The following is a 21,912-nucleotide window of genomic DNA, read 5'->3' as shown; positions in this document are numbered from 1 at the left end:
AGAATAAATCCCCAGAGGTAGAGTGCTGGAATTGAAGGTTGTTGGGAAGTTCCTCTTTGGAGTGTGTGGTGTGTGTGTGTGTGTGTGTGTGTGTGTTTGGAAAGTGATACTGTATAGTAAGTAAAAGCATGAACTCTGAGGCCAAGCTGCCTGGGCTCATAATCCTGGCTCTCTTCCTCAGCAGTGCTGTGACCTTGGGCAAGTTACTTCAGTTTCTGTGTCTTGTTTTTCTAATGGGTAAAAACGAGGATTAATATATCACCTTTCTCCTAGGGTTGTGAGGATTAAATGAGTTAATTTCCTGAGGTTCATGTCTGATACTGAACACTCAATCACCGTTATCTGTTAATGCTGTCATTCTAGGTTGGACTTAGCGACCACACTAGTAACAAGAAGCCACTCTTCTCGGTGGGCTGGAGCTGCCCTCTGGCTATTGCTCTCGTGAATGCTCCTTGGGGGAGGTACAGTGGTCTCTACAGAGGAGCTGCAAGTTCAGGGCCAAGAAGAGAGAGACAGACCTCAGGGAGGGGCTTGGAGCCTTCTTACCCAGTAGTCTACCGAATGTAGCCACTCGAAAGCTGCCCTGTTAGCCGCTGTCCCTCTAGTTCTAGAAGGTGCCTGGCACATAGCTGAATGAATAAATGAATGAGTGAACGAAACCAGGGTTAAGAATTATTTTTTCTTCTCTTTAATTCCTTCCTGTCCTCCTCGGGTCTTCAGTAAAGTCTTGTTAACCATTACAGCCTCGCTTTGTTGTGAGCTGCTTGGGAGGGAGGGTGCTGAGGAGGAGGAGAATGTAAGGGAGCATCACAGAGTCATCCTGCCTGAGCGAATGGTAGCGGTCACTGCAGAAGAGACACAGAATGCAGCGCCCAGGGCTCCCCAGGAATACTTGGTGGGGGGAGCCTGCTAAAGGCCTGGACCTCCTGCTTCCACGGAAAGCGATCTGCACTGCTTGTACTTGGGTATTAATAGGAGAATGATCTCTCCAGACTGGGAAGTCTGATATATCTGGGTTAGTACAGGGACTGTTACTTGGTAACCTTTAAGTAAATGACAGCTTTTTACATTTTATTTCTAAAGTTTGGTAAAGACTAAAACTAAACTCCTCATTTGATGCTGTATCCACTCTTCCTCACACCATATCTGACGTCACGTATTATCAATACGGCTCCACACTCAGGACAATATTCCTAGTACAGCTGTTATTTTGGTAAGATGATTGCCAGGTCGAATGGGACTCAGAGACCAGATAGGATAGCAGGGGTCTTGGGCTTTCAACCAGCCCTTCTCAACAGCATAATCTTGCGTTAGAATCTTCAAATTTCAAAGAATCGGTTTCTGTCTCCATAAAATGGGGATACATGCTATAATATCTACCACCTGTCTGAGCTTAAGAGCACATCTTGACATTATATTAAAAGAGAGGGCAAACAAATAAATTAGAAAGGGCAATATACCCTGAAATCTTGACTTGAAAGTCACTATTAATGGGAAAACCATTACAGTATTATATTTCTTTAACATTCCTAGCAGATGCTTGGCTAAGGAAAGATCTCAATTTTGAGCATTCTTTTGGAATGTGGTTATAATTTATTATTCTTATTCTATTTCACCATTCACAAATTGATGTGTTGAAAAATAGATCTATGTTCAAAAGGGGGTTATTTTCCAAAATTAAGTAATATACACAGTAGATGGACAAAACACACATTCACACATACATAATATTTGTGTTAATTGCTCACGTTGGCTCCTTTTTTTTTTTTTTTTTTTTGGTGTTGTTGAAAATTAATAAAGGACTTAGCATGGATAGTAAAAACCAAATTAACAAAGACTTATTTGTAGTTACCAGGCGACAATATGGATCCTGAAGCCAGGAAGTTTGTTTGGGAGAAGATTCAGGAAAGATCGAGAAAAGTTCTTGGGACATCAGACCCAAACATGGATCTCTCCAGACAAAAGATTCAAGTCTGCCTCCTATTTTAATAATGAAACAGCTTCCAGGGTCGAGGACCCTCTTGGGGGTCTTCATTTGTGATGCATAACTGGGTGGTTTTTGTTTTGTTGGGGGGAATAAATATTTGAAGGGGGTAACCGAAGAAGGTTATGTGGCTGTTGTGATGTTATTGATACACGGGCTGACGCTATTATGGTGGATGCTATCAGCTACATTATCTTTATGCCTCCAAGGTAATCTGAAGCAGCTGTCCACTGCCTTGGCACTACCTTACACTGAAGTGTCTGCCCCGCCTGGGTACTGTAACCCAAGTCAACCACATGCCTCACAGACAGCTTTCTTTAGCCACTGACAGCATCAAGGAAGGAAGAGCGTGAAATCGCCGGGGATGGATGCTTCCGAAGGGGGGTTGGCTGCCGAGTGACTCTCAGGGAAGGTGGCCTGGCCATCTCCTAATCTTCTATTTGGGGACAGCCACTAAAAGTCCTTCTCTTCAGGCAAGGAAACAGTCACCTACTATGGAGGTGATCAGAATCCCTGGAAAATTTTCTTTCCCCCTTTGAACTTTGTAATGTTTCGCTGCAGGTCATGTCCAGGTGGAAGGCAAGGCTGGCTGAAAGACTGAAATCTCCATCTGGAAGGATGCATCCATTCCCGTGCTCAGCTCTGCTTGCTTGTTTTGGGAACACAAGGGAGACTGCTCCCTTCGATCAGCCCAGAGCAGCCGATACCCCTTCCACCGTCTTTGTTCAGCCCAAGGCCAAAGCGGGCCGACACCCAAGTCACACACGAAGGGAAGAAGGAACTCCAGAGAAAAGGCGAGATTCCGGCACCCATTCGGAGAGAAATGGCAGTGCGAACCGGAATTCAAGTAACCACAGTGCTGTCCAGCCCGCGGAGACCCGTGAGGATCTGCCCAGGTCTCTAGATGGGGCATCGGACTGTGAAGCAGTTACTTTTCAGACTTCTATTCCCAGACCATCAATTATTGAAACGCCAGCGGTGAGTGTTCCCAGTGTTACTGTAGAAGGAGTGGTGTTGGGGGACAGTCCTGTGTTTGGTGAATGCCTTCAGGAAACAAGCTTGTTTAGCGTTATGAGTGAGACATTGGGGGAGCTCTTACTAGTGACAGGAAGTGTGTAAAGCCTTTTAAATTCTCATAAGGTTCTCAAAGGATGCGGAGGGAGGCCATGACAATAAGCACCAGGGCCTTGGCAATGGCCAACATTGACCTTTACCTGCCCATGATGCTCCAGAGCCAGCAGTGTCTCAACACAAGATGAGGAGAAATAGAGACTGGAAAAGCATTTAAAAATTTTTACTGGTTTGTGAATTTATCTATATGAAGATCCACAATAAGAAAGGTTTGATTATAGAATTTAAAAAGTTGCCTCTACTTAAAATGAATCACATGATATTTGGGAAAATTTGGAAAGGACGATCACTGTACACATAGCAGTAAAGAAAGGAACTGGCCTATAAACCTATTCATAATGGGGATGTTTCTGTGATCATTTTCTGAGACTCAAAGGCAGGAGAGGGAGTTATTTATATATCTACTTCCCTGTTTCTGGAATTACTGAATTTTAACTGGTTTTTTTTTGGTTTGTTTGTTTGTTTTAACATCTTTATTGGAGTATAATTGCTTTACAATGGTGTGTTAGTTTCTGCTTTATAACAAAGTGAATCAGCTATACATATACATATATCCCCATATCTCCTCCCTCTTGCGTCTCCCTCCCTCCCACCCTCCCTATCCCACCCCTCTAGGTGGTCACAAAGCACCGAGCTGATCTCCCTGTGCTATGCAGCTGCTTCCCACTAGCTATCTATTTTACGTTTGGTAGTGTATATATGTCCATGCCACTCTCTCACTTTGTCCCAGCTTACCCTTCCCCCTCCCCGTATCCTCAAGTTGAATATTCTGATTGGATTGAGCTACAAAATCATTTCAAAGTTCCTGGTAATCTCAATTTGGGAGGCAGTGTAGAGGCGGGGTTTCTTGAATGATGTTTTCCAAAGACACCCCTTGAGCATTCTGGGGTTGTATTCCTGACCATGTAGCTTAGGACCAGATTGAAGAAACCGAGAAGGCTTTGGGGATCCATTACTAAGATATTCTGATGTTTTAAGATTATTTTTTCTATCTAGTTTAACAAATCGCTTTTCGTCTGACTTGCTGATTTGAACGCAAGAAGTCTCATTAAGCAATGAAAACTGCCAAACAGTGAAGATAGGATTAAAACAGGATTTTTAAAATAGTTTCACTTGACATTCTACAGGCTTATATTAAATGATTGAAGCTCAGCCCTACTGTCTACATCCTTCTATTCTGAGACTGGACCGAGGATTTCACCAAGCCCTCTGTTATAGCAAGAACTGTAATTTTTTTTCTAAATCAAAATCCAAAACAAGCAGAACCCCAAATATTTCTTGTCCAGTTTTCAGTTTATACCCACATCCAGAATAAGACATTTTTAGTAGTACCGTAGTTAGCTTAGTGGATGGCATGGCTAAGATTATATCTGCTGCATTAGTTAAAGGAACAAATGATGAACTATTTTAATGAGCTGGAAGAGTTTCTTTTGGGTAGAGATTCCAGCAACCCAGGACCCACCCTATGTTGCTAAACATAGCAGCAAGTACAAGGGTTGATTTGATTTTATCCTTCTGTGTTAGTGGCATATGTGACACAGGGGTTCAAGGTAAATAAGTGTATTCAAATATAACCAATTAAACGCAGCAGGGAAACATCCATATCTGTTGTCCACTTGGTATGAACAAAGCCAAGGATAGACCACAGAGGTGAGGCAGGCCTTAGGATGGAACCAGTCCTAATGCAAATCTGAATATAAGTGTCTCAAAGAGAAATACACATAAGACGTTTCAAAGGAGGTTGGAAGGTCTAGAAAGGAACATTGCAGGGGAGGTGGAATTTGAGGTTGGTCTAGAAGGAGGGTTAGGATTTTTAAAGGCAGAGATGAAGGGGAGGACCTTGCAATAAAAGGAAACTGTATGGGGCTTCCCTGGTGGCACAGTGGTTGAGAATCTGCCTGCCAATGCAGGGGACACGGGTTCGAGCCCTGGTCTGGGAAGATCCCACATGCCGCGGAGCAACTGGGCCCGTGAGCCACACCTACTGAGCCTGCGCGTCTGGAGCCTGTGCTCCGCAGCAAGAGAGGCCGCGACAGTGAGAGGCCCGCGCACCGCGATGAAGAGTGGCCCCCACTTGCCGCAACTAGAGAAAGCCCTCGCACAGAAACGAAGACCCAACACAGCCATAAATTAATTAATTAATTAATTAATAATAAAAAGAAAAAAAAAAAAAGAAAACTAGAAAAAAAAAAAAAGGAAACTGTATGAACAAAAGCTTGAATGTAGGGGAATGCAGCATAGGGATAGGCAGGTACGTCTGATTGGCTAAGTTGGAAAGACATCTGGAAAGGTAAATTGAGGCCAAAAGTGGTTTGAAAGCTGTGGTGAGAAGGCAGTGGGGAAGCTTTGAGAATTCTGAGCAGAGGAATGTCACGCTTGGGATTTCATTGTGGGAAGATAAATAGGTGGAGCCACGTAGGATGGATTTGGTTTGGGAAGACTGGAGCTGAGAGGCCATTGTAATCATCCCAGCCTGAGGATGGTCACAGAAAGAACAGCAGGAAGGTGGGGTGGGGGGAGGCAAAGAAGAGAGGACCCCACGGGGTTGCAAAAGCAGCAGTGGACTCTGGGTCCCAAACTGAGCAGGGAAGAGAACAAGACCAAACTGGGAGTGATGAAATGGAAACACTGCAAAATTAAGTGCCAGGGTGTGCAGTCCTGTGGGCGTAGTAAATGGGCATCTGTTTTGGTTCAGATTTGAGGAGCTGATATTCACGGAGCACTTGCTGTACGCCAGCCATTCTCCTGAGCGCTTTACATAGAGTATCCTATTGTTACATGGTTACAGTGAGGTGCCTATTCTTACAAGTCCCATTGTACAGATGAGGACACTGACCCTCAGAGAGGGTAAGACACTTGCCCAAGGTCACAGAGGGAGGAAGTAGTAGACCCAGGATTGGAGCCCAGTTCTGTTTGATGCCAAAGTCTATCCTCTGAAGTACAACATGCTTCTACTGCTTATTATTATTATTTGTATGATGTTTGAGGATTTACAGTCAAGTATTCATACCTGAATTCATACCTTTTATTTATTTATTTTTTAAATTTTATTTATTTATTTATTTATTTATTTATGGCTGTGTTGGGTCTTCGTTTCTGTGCGAGGGCTTTCTCTAGTTGCGGCAAGTGGGGGCCACTCTTCATCACGGTGCGTGGGCCTCTCACTATCGTGGCCTCTCTTGTTGCGGAGCTCAAGCTCCAGACGCGCAGGCTCAGTAGTTGTGGCTCACGGGCCTAGTTGCTCCACGGCATGTGGGATCCTCCCAGACCAGGGCTCGAACCCGTGTCCCCTGCATTGGCAGGCAGACTCTCAAACACTGCGCCACCAGGGAAGCCCCATACCTTTTATTTTTATTAATTTGCTTAACATTGTTTTATCTTAGTTTCATGGTGTATAACACTACAGAAAGAGACGCTTTCTACTTTGCCTCCTGCTGATGACAAGGCTTTGTGAATGACAGTGTGGGATTGCTGTGAGATCTTCTCATTAAAAGTGCCATAGGACTGCCCAGATTTTTCATTACCTGGTAATTTTGTCGTGACATGTTTCCTCTCAGAAGATGATGAATGAGCTTCTTTATTACAATCTTGCCTGGAGGCAAAATATTTTTCTTTTGGATGCACTGATCCTCATGGTTTAAGCTGTCTTAGAAGAGGCAACAAATAATACTTTTTTTTTTAAGAGCTCAGCCTCGGCACATAATCATAGCTGAGAAATGAGTCCCTCTATCTGTCTTTAGTTTCCTGGGGTTCAGACAGGAGGGTGAGTCATTTAAATGTGAAACAACATCTGGTCTGAGCAGGAAAGCCCAAGATAGGGAGGCCAAGTGAACTAATTAAAGAGGAAAGGTTTTCGTTTGTGTGAATAGACGTGCGCACATCTGTGTTTCTGAAGTGATGCCAATTAGTCTTCAACCTTTTTGTGGTCGTCTCTTCCCTGATCCAGGACTAAAATCAAGGTGATAACAACCCTAAAAGTGGAATGTGTCTTATAATTGCTGCTATCTTCTGATTATAATTATTTTCTTTCTTAGTGGTCTTACAATGGAAAAGTCTTATAATGGGTGGGATCGTGGAGTCAATGAAATACAGCAGTAGGCTGTTTACTCTTTTTTTTTCAGCCAAGAAGTACTGTGTTCTTAATCTGTTCCAGGACCACGCTAGTCCTGGAGAAACAAAGATAGTTTAAGACAGAGTCCGTGAAGCTGCTTACATTCTGGTAGGAGATACGGTTGGGTAACTGGGCAGTGTCAGTGCAGTACGAGAAGGCTTACGGGTCAGCACTGGACACCATAGGAGCACATGGAAGAGACTCCCATCTTAGCCTTGGGAAGACAAGGGGGGCTGAATATATGGAGAAGGATTTCTACTTTATTCTTTTACCATTGCACGTCAGACCCAACACTGCCTTCTTCTTAGCTGAATGGTGCTATTTTTCTCCTCTCTCCCTCTCCCTTGACAAATCTGGCAGTGTAAGAAAGGCACAGCTCCCACAAGAAGCAACTAAGGGCTTCAGAGTCAGTTTGGAAGTTTCAGAAAGTCTTTCTATAGCAGTGGTAAGTTTTCATCTAATTCTTTTTTTTTTTTTTAATATTTATTTATTTATTTATTTTTGGCTGTGCCGGGTCTTAGCTGCAGCAGGCGGGATCTTCACTGCAGCGTGAGGGCTTCTCTCTCTCTAGTTGAGGCGCGCGGGCTTAGCTGTGCCGCAGCATGTGGGATCTTCAGGGACGGAACCCGCGTCCCCGGCGTTGGCAGGCGATGCTTTGCCACTGGACCACCGGGGCAGTCCCTTCATCTAGTTCTTATGCCAACAAAGTAGCCAGCCTAACACAGGAAGAGAAAGTAACTGTGGTTCGGGAAATCATTCCTGGGTATTTTAACTAAAAGTCTACTTTACAAAAAGGAAGGGAAACAGAGCCCGTAGTGCAGTTGCTAACTGCACTGCTTTTTGTAACAGGCTGGCTTTGCTACTAGACAGAGAAGTGGTAACCAAGACATCCCCAGAACGCAAATCGTGGTCTGGACCCAGCATCACAGGCTCAGGTGTTCACTCCTTTCACACTGTTGTGCAATCATCATTACCATCCATCTCCAGAACCTTTTTCACCTTTTCCAGCTCAAACTCTGTATCCGTAAAACACTGACTCCCCATTGGCCCCTCTTCCCACTCCCTGGCAACTGCCATTCTACCTCCTGTCCCTATGAATTTAACTACGCTAAGTACCTCACATAAGTGGAATCACACAGGTTCATCAAGGTTCATCCATGTTGAAATGTGTCAGAATGTCCTTCCTTTTTAAGGCAGAATAATATTCCATTGTGTTTTTATACCACATTTTGTTTACATATTCATCCACCAATGAACACTTGGGGCATTTCCACCTTCTGGCAATTGAGGTTATTGCTTTTATGAACATGGGTATACAAATAACTCTTCAAAACCTTGTCTTCAATTCTTTTGAGTATATACCCAGAAGGAGAATTGCTGAATCATATGGTAATTCTATCTTTGCTTTTTTGAGGAGCTGACATACTGTTTTCTACAGTGGTTGTACCACTTTATATTCCCACCAACAGTGCACGAGTGTTCCAATTTCTCCACATCCATGCCGCCACTTGTTGCTTTTTGAAGTTTTGTTTGTTTTGATAATAGCCATTCTATTGGGTATGCAGTGGTGTCTCACTGTGGTTTTGATCTGCATTTCCCTAATGATTAGTGATATTGAGCATCTTTTCATGTGCATATTGGCCATTTGTTATATTCTTTGGAAAAATGTCTATTCAAGGCCTTTGCCCATTTTAAAATTGAGTTGTTTATTTTATGTTGTTGAATTATAGGAGTTCCTTATATATTCTGGTTATTAATCCCTTGTCAGATAAATGATTTGTAAATGTTTCCTCCCATTCTGTGGGTTGCCTTTTCATTCTGTTCATAGTGTCCTTTGATGTACAAAAATTTTAATTTTGATGAAGTCTAATTTATCTATTTATTCTTTTGTTGCCTGTGCTTTTTGTGTCATATTTAAGAAATCATTGCCAAATCTAATATCATGAAGTTTTCTCTATGTATTCTTCTTAGACTTTTATAGTCTTAGCTCTTACATTTAGGTCTTTTGAGTTAATTTTTATATCTGGTATAAGTTAAGGATCCAAATGCATTCTTTTGCACATGGATATCCAATTTTCCCAACACTGTATGTTGAAAAGACTATCCTTTCCCCGTTGAATGCTCATGGCATCCCTGTGAAAAATCATTTGACCATGTATATGAGGGTTTATTTCTGGGTCCTTTATTCTATTCCACTGGTCTATATGTCTGTCTTTATGCTAGTACCACACTGTTTTGATTACTGTAGTTTGTAGTAAGTTTTGAAGTCAGGACATGTGAGACCTCCAACTTTGTTCTTTTTCAAGACTGTTTTGGCTATTTGAGGTCCCTTGAGATTCCATATGAATTTTAGGATGGATTTTTCTATTTCTTCAAAAAAATTATTGGGATTTTGATAAGGATTGCATTGAATCTATAGATCGCTTGGATAGTATTGACATCTTAAAAACATTAGGTCTTCTAATCCGTGAATATAGTTTGTCTTTCCATTTATTTGTGCCTTTTAAAATTTCTTTCAGCAATGTTTTGTAGTTTTCAGTATACAAGTCTTTTGTCTCCTAGGTTATGTTTATCCCTAGGTATTTTATTCTTTTTGATGCTATTGAAAGTGAAATTGTTTTCTTAATTTCCTTTTCTGATCCTTCGTTGTTGGTGTTTAGAAATGCAATTGGTTTTTTTGTACATAGGTTTTTCATCCTGTGATTTTGCTGAATACATTTATTAGTTTGAATAGTTGTGTGTGTGTATATCTGTGGAATTTTTATATTTTATATATATGAGATCATTATAATCTGTGAACAGAGATAATTTTACTTCTTCCTTTCCAATTTGGATGCCTTTTATTTCTTTTCCTTGTCTAAATGATCTGACTGGAACTTTCAATACTATTCAGCAATACTGTGTTCAACAGAAGTGGCAAAAGCGAACATCCTTGTCTTGTTCCTGATCTTAGAGGATAAGCTTTCAGTCTTTCACCATTTAGTATGATCCTACCATTGAGTACAATGTGGGTTTTTCATATATGTCCTTTATTATATGAAGTAATTTCCTTCTATTCCTAGTTTGTTGAGTATTTTTATCATGAAAGGGTATTAAATTTTCTCAGTGCTTTTTCTGCATCAATTGATATGATCATATTTTCCCCCTTCATACTGTTAATATGTTGTTGTATTGATTGATTTTTTTTTATATGTTGAACCATCTTTGTATTCCAGGATTAAATGGTATAATCCCACTTGGTCATGGTATAATCCTTTTAATATGTTATGGAATTATGTTTGCTAGTATTTTGTTGAGGATTGTTGCATCAATAGTTATTAGGGATATTGATCTCTAGTTTTCTTTTCTTGTAGTGTCTTTGTCTGATTTGGACATCAGGGTAATGCTTGCCTCATAGAATGAGTTAGGAAGTGTTCCGCTCTCTTCAATTTTTTGGAAGCTTTTGAGAAGGGTTGGTGTTAATTCTTTTTTGTTTTTTTGGTGTTAATTCTTCACATGTTTGGTAAAATTCACCAGTGAATCTGGCCCAAGGCTTTTCTTTGTTAGGAGGTTTTTGGTTTCTGATTCAATCTCCTTACTAGTAATAGGTCTGTTCAGATTTTCTATTTCTTCATGATTCAGTCTTGGTGAAGAGGAGCCACTTTGATAGCACCACTTAAGTATGTTAATCACAATCCTGATTACCACTTGTTGAGCACTATTAATAGTTTAGGCGTGGTGCTAAATGCTTTACGTGGATTAGCTCATTTGATCCTTCTAATCCTTCTACAATGTTAGGTACTGATAATCCCAATCAATTCTCAGCTCAAAACCCTCCAAAGGCTCTCTCATTCACTCAGCATAAAAATCAAATCTTCACAGTAGCCCATAGGTTCTTTACAAAGTTTGTCCCATTACCTCTCTGAACTCACCTCCTACTGATGGGGAAATTAAGACTCAGTAGAGTTAGGCATCTGATCCATTTCCACTCTAAGGGTAACCTTTGCAGCAGGCTGGGAAGCTCAATTCAACCAGTCAAAGCATGACTTTCTTGGGCTGTACAGAACTCATGTTGCCAATAACTGAATAGCTGTTAATTCTGTTCTCCTTGTCTAGGCTCCACGCCCATCCTTCCTCTTCTCTTGGCACAGTCTCTGTTAAGACCTAGGATAGTTAATTAAGTGGGTTTCAGCTTCCTTGGTTAGAATCAGATTCTAGCTATGCTCTCTTGGCCACGTTAATTGGAATTTGGTGTTGGAGAGGCTCCTGGATACCTATTAACAGAAAAACTCTTGGAGATATTCACCTCCATAGGCAACTGATCTCATTCAACAAATTAATTTTATTTTCAATGTCTTAAAGTTGCCTTGAAGTCAAGCCTTGGAAATACCATCTGTAGAGGGCAGTGCTGCTTAGAAGCATATTGTAAACTTGTATGTAAACATCTATCACTCCCTCATCCCACCCTAACTCTGCATCCCCTTTATTTAGGCATCATTAGGGGCAACTGTGCTAGGCTGCATTTCTACTTTCTAGTACAAACTAGTGTTCCTGCATTTCTTTAGAATGAAATCTTCCCTTCTTTTCCCTAGGGACCCTAATAGAAGAGAACAGAATTCTAGGCTACCTATTAAAAAAAATACCCTATTAAGAAAGCTTTCTGCTAGATAGATGATTTGACATAAAAGCAATTCTAATAGAAAGCAACTTACAGACCCATGCAATCAAATGTTAGTTTTCTAGTTCCTTTTCATACTCGTAGCAAAATCACAAACTGCCCCCCTCGACACACACACACCAACACCAACAAGGAGGGTATCTTAACAAGCTGGTGGGAATACCATACCATTCATTTTAAGCCCTGATAATTTCTTACACTAGGTTTCTACTTTCAAAAGATGTTAAACATAGTGGCATGATAGTGCATGATATACCCAGTGTACTCAGACAGGAATTTTCCAATCCAGATATTCAGTTGCATCCCAACTGGAAAAGAGAGAGACAGCTTCTTGGATTCTCTTAGAATGAAATAAAATAAATAGTCCTCATAAAACCATGCAAATTTTACATCAAACCACTTTGACTATTGGAGACCCTCCATAAAAGACGACATGATGGCAAAAATGCAAAATTTTCAGACAATTTAGAGCTGAGGGGCATATATGTTCCAAGATAAGAAATAAAAGTTGAGTGCATAATTTTAGCAAATTTTAAACCATTGTTCTCAAGTGAGGTTACTCCTGAGTTCACAATTCAGATAAGAATTATATATATTTTCTAAGGTTGTGGTGATATGTTGGAGGGAGAGGTACAAAAGGAAGAGGTCAGCCCATTTCTGAGCCGCACCTATTTCTAGCTCATCAGAGAGAACCTGGCAATCTGCCCATGACCTAGTTGATCCTTTGCCCTCCTTTTCACCGGTGGTTAATAAAAGAGCAAGGTTTACTTTGTTCATAGACAATGGCCTGGGAGTGTCTAACCAAAGAGTCACCAAGGAGATTCCAAGACCCATTTTCCCAAAATAACTGCTTCTGTAGAGTTGGGATTTCCATCCTTTTGATTATATAATATGTAGTTGTCCTTTAGTCAAAAAAATCTGCTATTTCACTTGTTGAGTATACTGGAAACTTTAAAATTTCAGATGCTCCAGAAACCATAGAGACTAGTTGAATGAATGTGCTATATCAATCATGGGAAGTTAAAGGCTTTTTTCTAGCCAAGGACATGTGTTAGCCTGATCTGAGCTGCCTTTAGTTTTGCACTCACAGTTCCTCCTTTCCAGAGAAAATAGATCTCATCACGTTAACACTTTTTCCAATATGAGGTTGACACACTCGCTTTTGTAATTCTGCACCAGGGGAGGTGAGAGTTTGGAAATCTGAGGCAATTAGAGGAAGAGGGAGTCTCCACAATGGGCACAGGACCTGCTATGGGAAGTGTTTATGATTTTGTTGTGGGAAGCTGGTTTGTGGGTATCCCACGTTCAGTTAAATGGAAAATGACAGCCCTGGCAACTGTTATATTTTTATATAAAACAACATAGTCTTATAAAAAGTTCAAATGTGATATATGTATACCTATAATTGGAGCCAATTTAAAGTTATTTCTTTTAAAAAATCACTTATATATGGCCAAGTAATCTTCACCAAAGCCACCAAGGATACACAATGGGGAAAAGACAGTCTCTCCAATAAATGGTGCTGGAAAAACTGGATATCTACATGCAAAAGAATGAAATTGGACCCTTATCTTACACCAAACACAAAGATCAACCCCAAATGAATTAAAGACTTAAATGTAAGACCTGATACCTTAAATCTCCTAGAAGAAAACAGGGGAAAAAACACTTGACATGGGCCTTGGCAATGAGTTTTTGGATTTGACGTCAAAAGCACAGGCAACAAAAGCAAAAGTAAACAATTGGGGCTATATCAAACCAAAAAGCATATGCACAGCAAAGGAAACAATCAACAAAATTAAAAGGCAGTCTACAGATTGGGAGAAAATATTTGCAAATCATATATATGATAAGGAGCTAATAAAATATATAAGGAACTCATACAATTCAATAGCAAAAATACCCCAAATAACCCAATTAAAAGATGGATAAAGGCCCTGTATAGACACTTCAACAAAGAAGACAAACAAATGTCCAATACGTACATGAAAGGAGGTTTAATATCACTAATAATCAAGGAAATGCAAACCACAATGAGATATCACTTCATACCTGTTAGGATGGCTATTATCAAGAAGCCAAAAGATAAATATTGGCAAGGATGTGGAGAAAAGAGAACCCTTAGGCACTGTTGATGGGAGTGTAAATTGGTAAGCCATTATGGAAAAGAGTATGGTGGTTCCTCAAAAAATTAAAAATAGAACTACCATATGATTCAGCAATTCCACTTCTGGGTATATATCCAAAGGAAATAAAATCACTACCTCGAAGAGATATCTGCACACCCATGATCACAGTGGGGTTATTCACAGTAGCCAAGACATGGAAACAACCCAAGTAACTGTCAACGAATGAATGGTTAAAGATAATGTGATACACACACACACACACACACACACACACACACACACACACACACACACAGGAATATTATTCAGCCTTAAAAAAATGGAAACCCTGTCGTCTCTGACAACATGGATAAACCTAAAGAACATTATGCTAAGTGAAATAAGCTAGACACAGAAAGACAAATACTGCATGATCTCACTTATGTGTGGAGTTCAACTAAAAAAGTTGAACTCATAGTAACAGAGTGATTGTTGCCAGGGGTTGTGGGTAGTGGGAGAAAGGGGAGATGTTGATCAAAGGTACAAACTTTCAGTTTTAAGATGAATAAGTTCTGGAGACCTAATGGACAGCATGGTGACCATGGTTAATAATAACACATTATATCCTTGAAATTCACTAGGAGAGTAGATCTCAAGTGTTCTTACCACACACACAAAAAGAGGTAACTATGTGAGATGATGCCTATGTTAGCTAATTGTGGTAATCATTTCGCAATGTATACAGATACCAACACATTACGTTGTATACCTGAAATACATACAATTTTTGTTTGTCAATCATTCTTCAGTAAAGCTGGAAAAAATCACTCTCCCTCATCTACCTTCTGATGTACTGACTCAAGGGGGAAGGAAGGAGGCACTAGACCTGGGGAGTTGCTGGCCATCAGGAAGTGCTGGCCACCCCCTGCTTGTGAAAGATGGTTGTGAGAAAAATCATGTATGTAGAGGCCGAATAAATGGTGAGATCTTGGGACTTCCCTGGTGGTGCAGTGGTTAAGAATCTACCTGCCAACACAGGGAACACGGGTTCGATCCCTGGTCCAGGAAGATCCCATGTGCTGCAGAGCAACTAAGTCCGTGCACCACAACTACTGAGCCTGAGCTCTAGAGCCCATGAGCCACAACTACTGAAGCCGGCACGCCTGGAGCCTGTGTTCTGCAAAAAGAGAAGTGACCGCAATGAGAAGCCCGCACATGGCAACGAAGAGAAGCCCGCACTCGCCGCAACTAGAGAAAGCCCGCGCACAGCAACGAAGACCCAACGCAGCCAAAAATAAATAAATTAAATATAAATAAATTTTTTTTAAAAAGGGTGAGATCTTGTGTAAGGAAGCTCTTGAACAGGAACATCAATGCACATGCCCTTAACCAGTAATATCTGCTTTCTTATCCTCTTTGACTGAGCTGGATGTTTTAGGAGACACACACACAGGAAGCAGGAAGGAAGGAAGAAAAGCAACTGAATAGACTTTGCTACATAGTCAGGTGACGGCTCTCCTAGCTGGCTCTCCATCCCAGGGCTTTTCGTAGGATTCCAGGAAGCCTGTCTCTGGACTGAGTCTCTGCCAGGACCCACCTAACCTGGATGTATAATACTTGAGTCTCTGAAGGGAGAGGTATCTAGGTGTAGTGGTGTTGCAAGTTGACCTGAGTTATTTTGACCATTCAGAATTGTCCAGTAAACAGTGGTAGCCTCCAACAAGTAGAGGCGCCTGGGGGCTCCATGTCTACCCGCCCACAACTTGCTCCCCAGTGGTGTGCTTCACTAAAGAAAGCCTCACATGAATCCTGCCATAGGTACAAATATCTGTTGGCGAGAGGGCACAAAAAGAAGCATCTTCCCTGACCCTGAATGCTGGAAGAAGTTCCCTAGCTCTTGTCCTTTTACGTAGTAGCCCTTGGCATGAAGAGAATGATACATAGGAAGGTGACAGTATTCTAAAGGCAAAACCAGCAAGCCACGCAAGTCAAATGGGGTGAAGAGCCCTCTGTTGGATGTGGGTCCAGGACCAACTGGAGTTTAAGATCCAGGATGCGATAAAGGAGTTGGACTTCTGAACTGGCCACCTTCTCATACTTCATTTTACAAAGGCAAAAACTCTGGTCAGTCAAGGACCTTGAATACCATTCATTTCACAAGGGGAAAATAATTTCCAAAACCTCTTAGGCTAATAACAAATCCTCTAGTTGAGATTTAGCTAGCCTCATGTGGAACATTTGCTGTGGTCATCTCTGGATGTAGATACTTGAATAGGGTGCTTCAAATACTAACTAAGCATCTCTGAGTGTAGCCTCCAAAACATTCTTTGCTCTCAAGAAGGAACACAAGGAAAAATGTTCTGGACTTTGGCCTTTGGACGTTGTTGGGTGAGGATGGGATGCTTGGCGCTGCTGTAGCCATCCTGTAAGCGGGAGAGGACACACGTGTAGATAAAAGCAAATAACCTTGAGATGGTGGAGCAGGAAGAAAGAACCTGGGTTCCCAAAGATGCCACGGAAGCACTTCAAGTGCAACTCACTGCCCAGGGGATACAGATACTCAAAAGTGTTTACGCCGAAGTATTAAAAAATAATTACAGATGTTTTAACAAGGGTGATCCAGACTGACTCACCTATCCCCGGGAAGTTCCAGGTGGTCTCACGGTCATCTCGAATTCAATGTGTGCAGAAATGAACTACCCTTCCCGCTAAACCTCCTCTTCCATGGATCACTTAGGATGCTTTTAGCTGTAAGAAACAGAAAAACTTAAATTTAGACACTATGTAAATGTATTATGTCGCTTAAAAACAAGCCCCAAGGGCGGGTGGCTTTGGAATGGGTTGATTCAGCAGTTCAATGAAGCCATGGAGCATCTAGCATCTTCCATCTTTCTGCTTAGCCATCCATGGCCTTGGCTTCACCAACGTGTGTTTCCCTTGGTGGTGATGAAATGGCTCCCAGTAGCAGCTGGGTCACGTGACTTTTCCCTCCCCCTCTAACCTCCCACACACTTTGGACAATCCCTCCTCATAATGTTATTGTTCTGTCCCCTTCTCTGTCACCATCCCCAGTACCTAGTTCCAGGTTGGTGCCTTCTCCTGGGCTGGCCAAGTACTTGGTGTTTACCTCAATTAAAGCACTTATTAACCTGCACCATATTTGTTCATATGTCTGGCTGTCCCACTACACTAGGCTGTGAGGAGCTTGAGGGCAGGGGCTGTATCTTTTTTCCTTTTTACCTATGATGGGCAGTGCCTAGAACAATGCTGGACATGTAGAAGATACTTAACAAATATTTATTGAATAAATTAAAGGATGAATCAGCAAAATCAAAATCAGGGGAGAGGTTTATTGTACATGAGCCTTCACAGAGCCTTATCATTTCACCTTTGTTTAGTGTTGCCAATATCTTTGTGATCCATTCCTTGTTTTAGAAATGGATGGAAATAATTTAAGACCACACCAGACAATAGGGGTCAAGATATTTTCCCTTTGAAGGATGAACTGTTTATTACTCAGGTTTAATACAAATGAGCCAGAAAAACTTATTTTCAAGTGAACTCAGCTAGAGGAAGCAGTTTTCTTTCAACTGTCCTTCTAGACTATTTTCTGGAGCCCTCAGTGAATTTCCCACATGGCAAAGAACTAACCTCTTTATGCTTCTGTTTACCTATTTGCAAAATGAGAATAATGAGAGTTTTTATTATTCTAGTGCCGTATTGGAAAAAATGACTATTTATACAGAAATTTAAGAAATACAGGAGAAAATAGAGAATATTAATAACACAAATGATGACACCATTAAAACGGGAGCTGAAGAAAACAAAGAGATGCATTCACCTCATTACTCTCTGTGACTTTAATAGCATGTGGAGAAGTATATAGATAATCTTGTTCACATTATTAAGACCCTGAGCTGTATTAAAGACACTGCAATAATGGCTTAAACTTTTTTTCACAATTCTGACTTTACAACGTTTTTGGCTGAAAGAAAAAAAATTTTTTTCTGATTTGCAAAGAACTCAGTATCTAAAAGATATTTTTAGTTAATCTGATTAAAGCATAAAGCATATGATTTTGCACTTAATGGGTTACTTTCTAAACCTGAGATAAAAGCCAATGATGTACATATTATTGTCAAGTTAGAGGGTGTTAATGGAGAAAAAAAGTAATTTGATTGAACAAGGAACAAATCATTTCATTCAGCAGGTTATTTCTTCTGTGCTTTCAGTAGTTGGTGTGAAGTCTAACTTGGGAGCTTTAAAGTTTTCAGTCATTCCTTGGTTCAACAAACGTTAATGGGGGCCTAACACATGCTGGGGTAGCTGCTGAGTTTGCCACAAAGAACCAAGCACTCATTTTGCCTTGGAGCTGCTTCCCATTAGTTAGGACAGGAGTCAGGCAAAGAAAACAACAAAAAACAAAAAACAAAGAAAAGCAGCTGCAAAATGAGGTCATCAATGCCAAAATGGCATTAACATTGATCTCATTTCTACGCCTTATTGTTCAAAGCATTATACAGTTATACACACTCTTTTCTTTCCCATCCAATGAAACTGCCATAAACCCAAATGATCACATATCAGTTTCTCATAATTACAGTCTCAAACTTTTCCCATTTTGCTGTCTCCTGTCTCCCCATTTCCATTGTGTCCTTTATCGTTCTTGTCTCCTTTTCTCCTGACTCATGCTTCGGCATTTCTGCTGTCACAGGGGGTCTCTATCTCTAAGATCATTGATTCACTTAGTCATTGATTCATTCATTCATTGATTCATTCACCTTTCAATTGTGAAAGGGACTCTGTCAGTTCTGGAAAAACAAAAGGAAGAAGACATACTTCTTTCTCTTAAGGAGCTTACCGTCTGAACGACAGAGACAGAAACTTCAGTAACAACGTTGGTGCCATGGTAGATGTATGGGGTACTAAGCAGGTGGGCAGTGAATCAACGCTGCACGAGAGCAGGGTCTCAAAGCTAGAAGGTGTTCACCAGGTAAGCAAGGCAGAGAAAGGCAGTAGGTGGCCAAGAACCTGACTCCAATTGGCTTAAACAGGAAGGACATTTCTTATCTCACATAACTAGATGTCCAGAGGTTGGCTGCCTTTGGAGTTGCTGAAAGAAGCAAAGGGACGGAATCGTGAAAAGACAGTGTCCTCTGGTGGCACTTTCAGGCTCTGGGGCAGACCCTCTCATGTCACAAGCCCATTTAGCCCCCTGGGGGGATATTCATCTATCTCAAAGTGGATGACTAGATTTTTTCAATGAAACTTTTATTAAGAAGTTAAGGAAATGGAACAAATATAGAGAGGGTTGAAATGAATGTTTACAGAGCACAGAGATTCTCTTTTTAAATCCACTTGCAGGCCGTCTGTGTTCTGCTCTTCTTTCAACTAACCTGGGAATGCATGTCAGCAGTCCCAGCAGCCCAGCCCAGACTTTGAACTTCAGGTGAAAGTTTTGCATTCCTCTGCTTCTCAGGGACCAGCTTGTTGGCACCTCCTGCAGACGGGAACCCCAGGCTGGGCATCTAGGGCATCCCTCCCCTCCTACCCCCTGCAGACATGCTCTGCTCTCTTGGAAGAAGACACATTCCCTGCTGGCCCGTAAGGTATTTTCCTGGGCATAGAAGCACGAACTCAGGCCTGTCTCCTAAATACCTCTTTGACTTCAGGTCTTTGAAATGATATTCTTATCCCAGGCTAGTTTTAAAATCCATGTTTGCTTCAGGTATTCACTAGCCAATTGTTACGGCCAATTCTTCACTTTAGATTTTCTGTACTTCCCGTGCTTGCGTGTGGCACCATCTTTCCTGAGTGACCATCTGGATTATAATTCATTGTCCCCAGAGGCCATAAGCGAAACCCCTCTTTGAGTTCCAAAGGCTCACTGTTGAATGACCTACTGGATTGTTTATTCCTGTCTGAGGGAGCTTCCAATGGGTGGCTCATTTGCAGGACACAAATGACAAGTCCCCAGCCAAGGTTGACCAGCTCTCCCATTGTCTTTTTGGATCATGGTGGAGTTCAGTGAGGAGCAATCCTTCAGAAACTAATTGCTAAGTTCTACAGCAGCAGAATTGCTTTACAAGGACAGTACCGAAACCAGACTTGATTCCCATGGATTCATTCTTTTATCCAACAAGTATTTAGCAAGAACATGAAATGTGACCAGGCACCGTTCTAGGAACTAGATAGCCAACCGGTTGTGAAGAAAACAGCCCTTGTGGAGACGCCAGCCTACCGAGGGAGGCACACAATAAATAAGATAAATTTATATAAGTTATATAATATGTTACAGATAGTAATAACTGCAGGAGAGAAATGAAGCAAGGGAAAGGATGTAAAATGTTGGGGGTGAGTGGGTGCAGAAATTCTGGAGAGGGTGGCCAGAAAGGATCTTGTTCTTATTTTGGGTTGATGCCTTAGTCTGTTGGGGTTACTATAACAAAAGACTACAGACTACGTGGTTTATAAACAACAGAAATTTATTTCTCCTAGTTCCAGATACTAGAGTTCTGAGAGCAGGGTGCCAGTATGGTCAGGTGAGGGCCCTCTTCCCCAGTTAAGACTTCTTGCTGTGTCCTCACATGGCGGAAGGGGCAAGGGAACTCTCTGGGGTCTCTTTTATAAGGGCATTAATCCCTTTCATGAGGGCTCCACCCTCATGACCTAATCACCTCCCAAAGGCACCACCCCCTAATACCATCAGCTTGGGCATTAGGTTTTCAAATATGAATCTGGGGGTGGGGACACAAACGTTCAATGCGCATTGTTCACGCTGCTGTTTAACTGATGAACTGTGGCATCCCATTCTTTTTTTTTTTTTTTTTTTTTAACTTTGGGTTTATTTATTTATTTATTTATTTTTGGCTGTGTTGGGTCTTCGTTTCTGTGCGAGGGCTTTCTCCAGTTGCGGCAAGTGGGGGCCACTCCTCATCGCGGTGCACGGGCCTCTCACCATCGTGGCCTCTCCCGTTGCGGAGCACAAGCTCCAGACACGCAGGCTCAGTAGTTGTGGCTCACGGGCCCAGCCGCTCCGCGGCATGTGGGATCCTCCCAGACCAGGGCCCGAACCCGTGTCCCCTGCATTGGCAGGCAGACTCTCAACCACTGCACCACCAGGGAAGCCCTCCATCCCATTCTTTATCCCAGTTGTTCTCAACCCTGGCTGCATCTAGAATCATTCGGGGGAGTTTTTTTTTTTTTTTTTAATTGCTAATACTAATACTGACTAATAATTCTAGCACTCTCAGAATTTGTATTTAATGCATCAGAGCTGGGACTATTGCATCAGTATTTTAAAAGCTTTCCCCAGAGAGATGCAACATGTAACAGCTTCTTTATTGTTCTTTTACCCTCACATTTTTTGAGATCCTTAAGGAAAACAATGCCCAGTACCAGATGTGAAGGATTCCTGATAATTCCTTTGTAAAGTGAATGGTGAAGCACAGTAAGAAGGGAAAAGGAAGTTTCTGTGATTTAGTTTGTTTTTTAAGTGACTATTTCCTACTCAGTAAGTTATGCCTTTTCAAATCTCCTTTGAAGCTTAAAACAAAAATCGCCCTGCCTATCAGCACTATATGTAGATGTATTTTCCCTCCTACCATGCAAATAGAATCAATGGCATCCTTCAAATATTAGGCTCAAAAGCATAGTTATATACTTGGCAACGAACTGGCAATCTTTCAAAATTCACCTTCAAGTTCCATGACTTGCCTCTCTAAGAAAGAAGGACCTAGATGGCTTTATAAAGAGAATAAGAACGAGAATGGCTTTATCCTTCCTTCTTTGGAACCAGTTCCAACCAAATTATTTCCACCCTAACTGAGAGCTTGTTGTTTTTCCTTTACTATGACATTATCGGGAGAAGACTCTGCCTGCTTTAAGAAACCCTCAGTGCTACCACCCTTTCTTCGGCTGC

The 21,912-nt window shown here is 41.5% G+C and overlaps 1 protein-coding gene and 1 long non-coding RNA gene across 2 annotated transcripts in view; one reads left to right on the top strand and one right to left on the bottom strand.

The window, feature by feature from the left end:
• The first annotated feature begins 2,370 nt into the window (after positions 1-2,370).
• Positions 2,371-21,912, top strand: part of FAM107B (family with sequence similarity 107 member B) — a 219,513-nt gene continuing 199,971 nt past the window's right edge. The window contains exon 1 of the mRNA XM_082452937.1: positions 2,371-2,962. Within this exon, the coding sequence (XP_082309063.1) occupies positions 2,549-2,962 (414 nt within the window). The 5' untranslated portion in view covers positions 2,371-2,548. The remainder of the gene's footprint in view (positions 2,963-21,912) is intronic.
• LOC309656464 lies at positions 5,314-20,801 on the bottom strand. Its single transcript, XR_014261384.1, has 3 exons — positions 16,625-20,801; positions 6,458-7,942; positions 5,314-6,125 (listed from the first exon to the last, which is right to left on the bottom strand). It is a non-coding gene; the product is annotated as an uncharacterized lncRNA (long non-coding RNA).

The sequence above is a fragment of the Balaenoptera physalus genome, assembly GCF_965194825.1.
Source record: "Balaenoptera physalus genome assembly, chromosome: 2".
Lineage (NCBI taxonomy): Eukaryota > Metazoa > Chordata > Mammalia > Artiodactyla > Balaenopteridae > Balaenoptera > Balaenoptera physalus.
The sequence above is the reverse complement of the archived record's forward strand: the minus strand, read 5'-3'. Positions and strand labels throughout refer to the sequence as shown.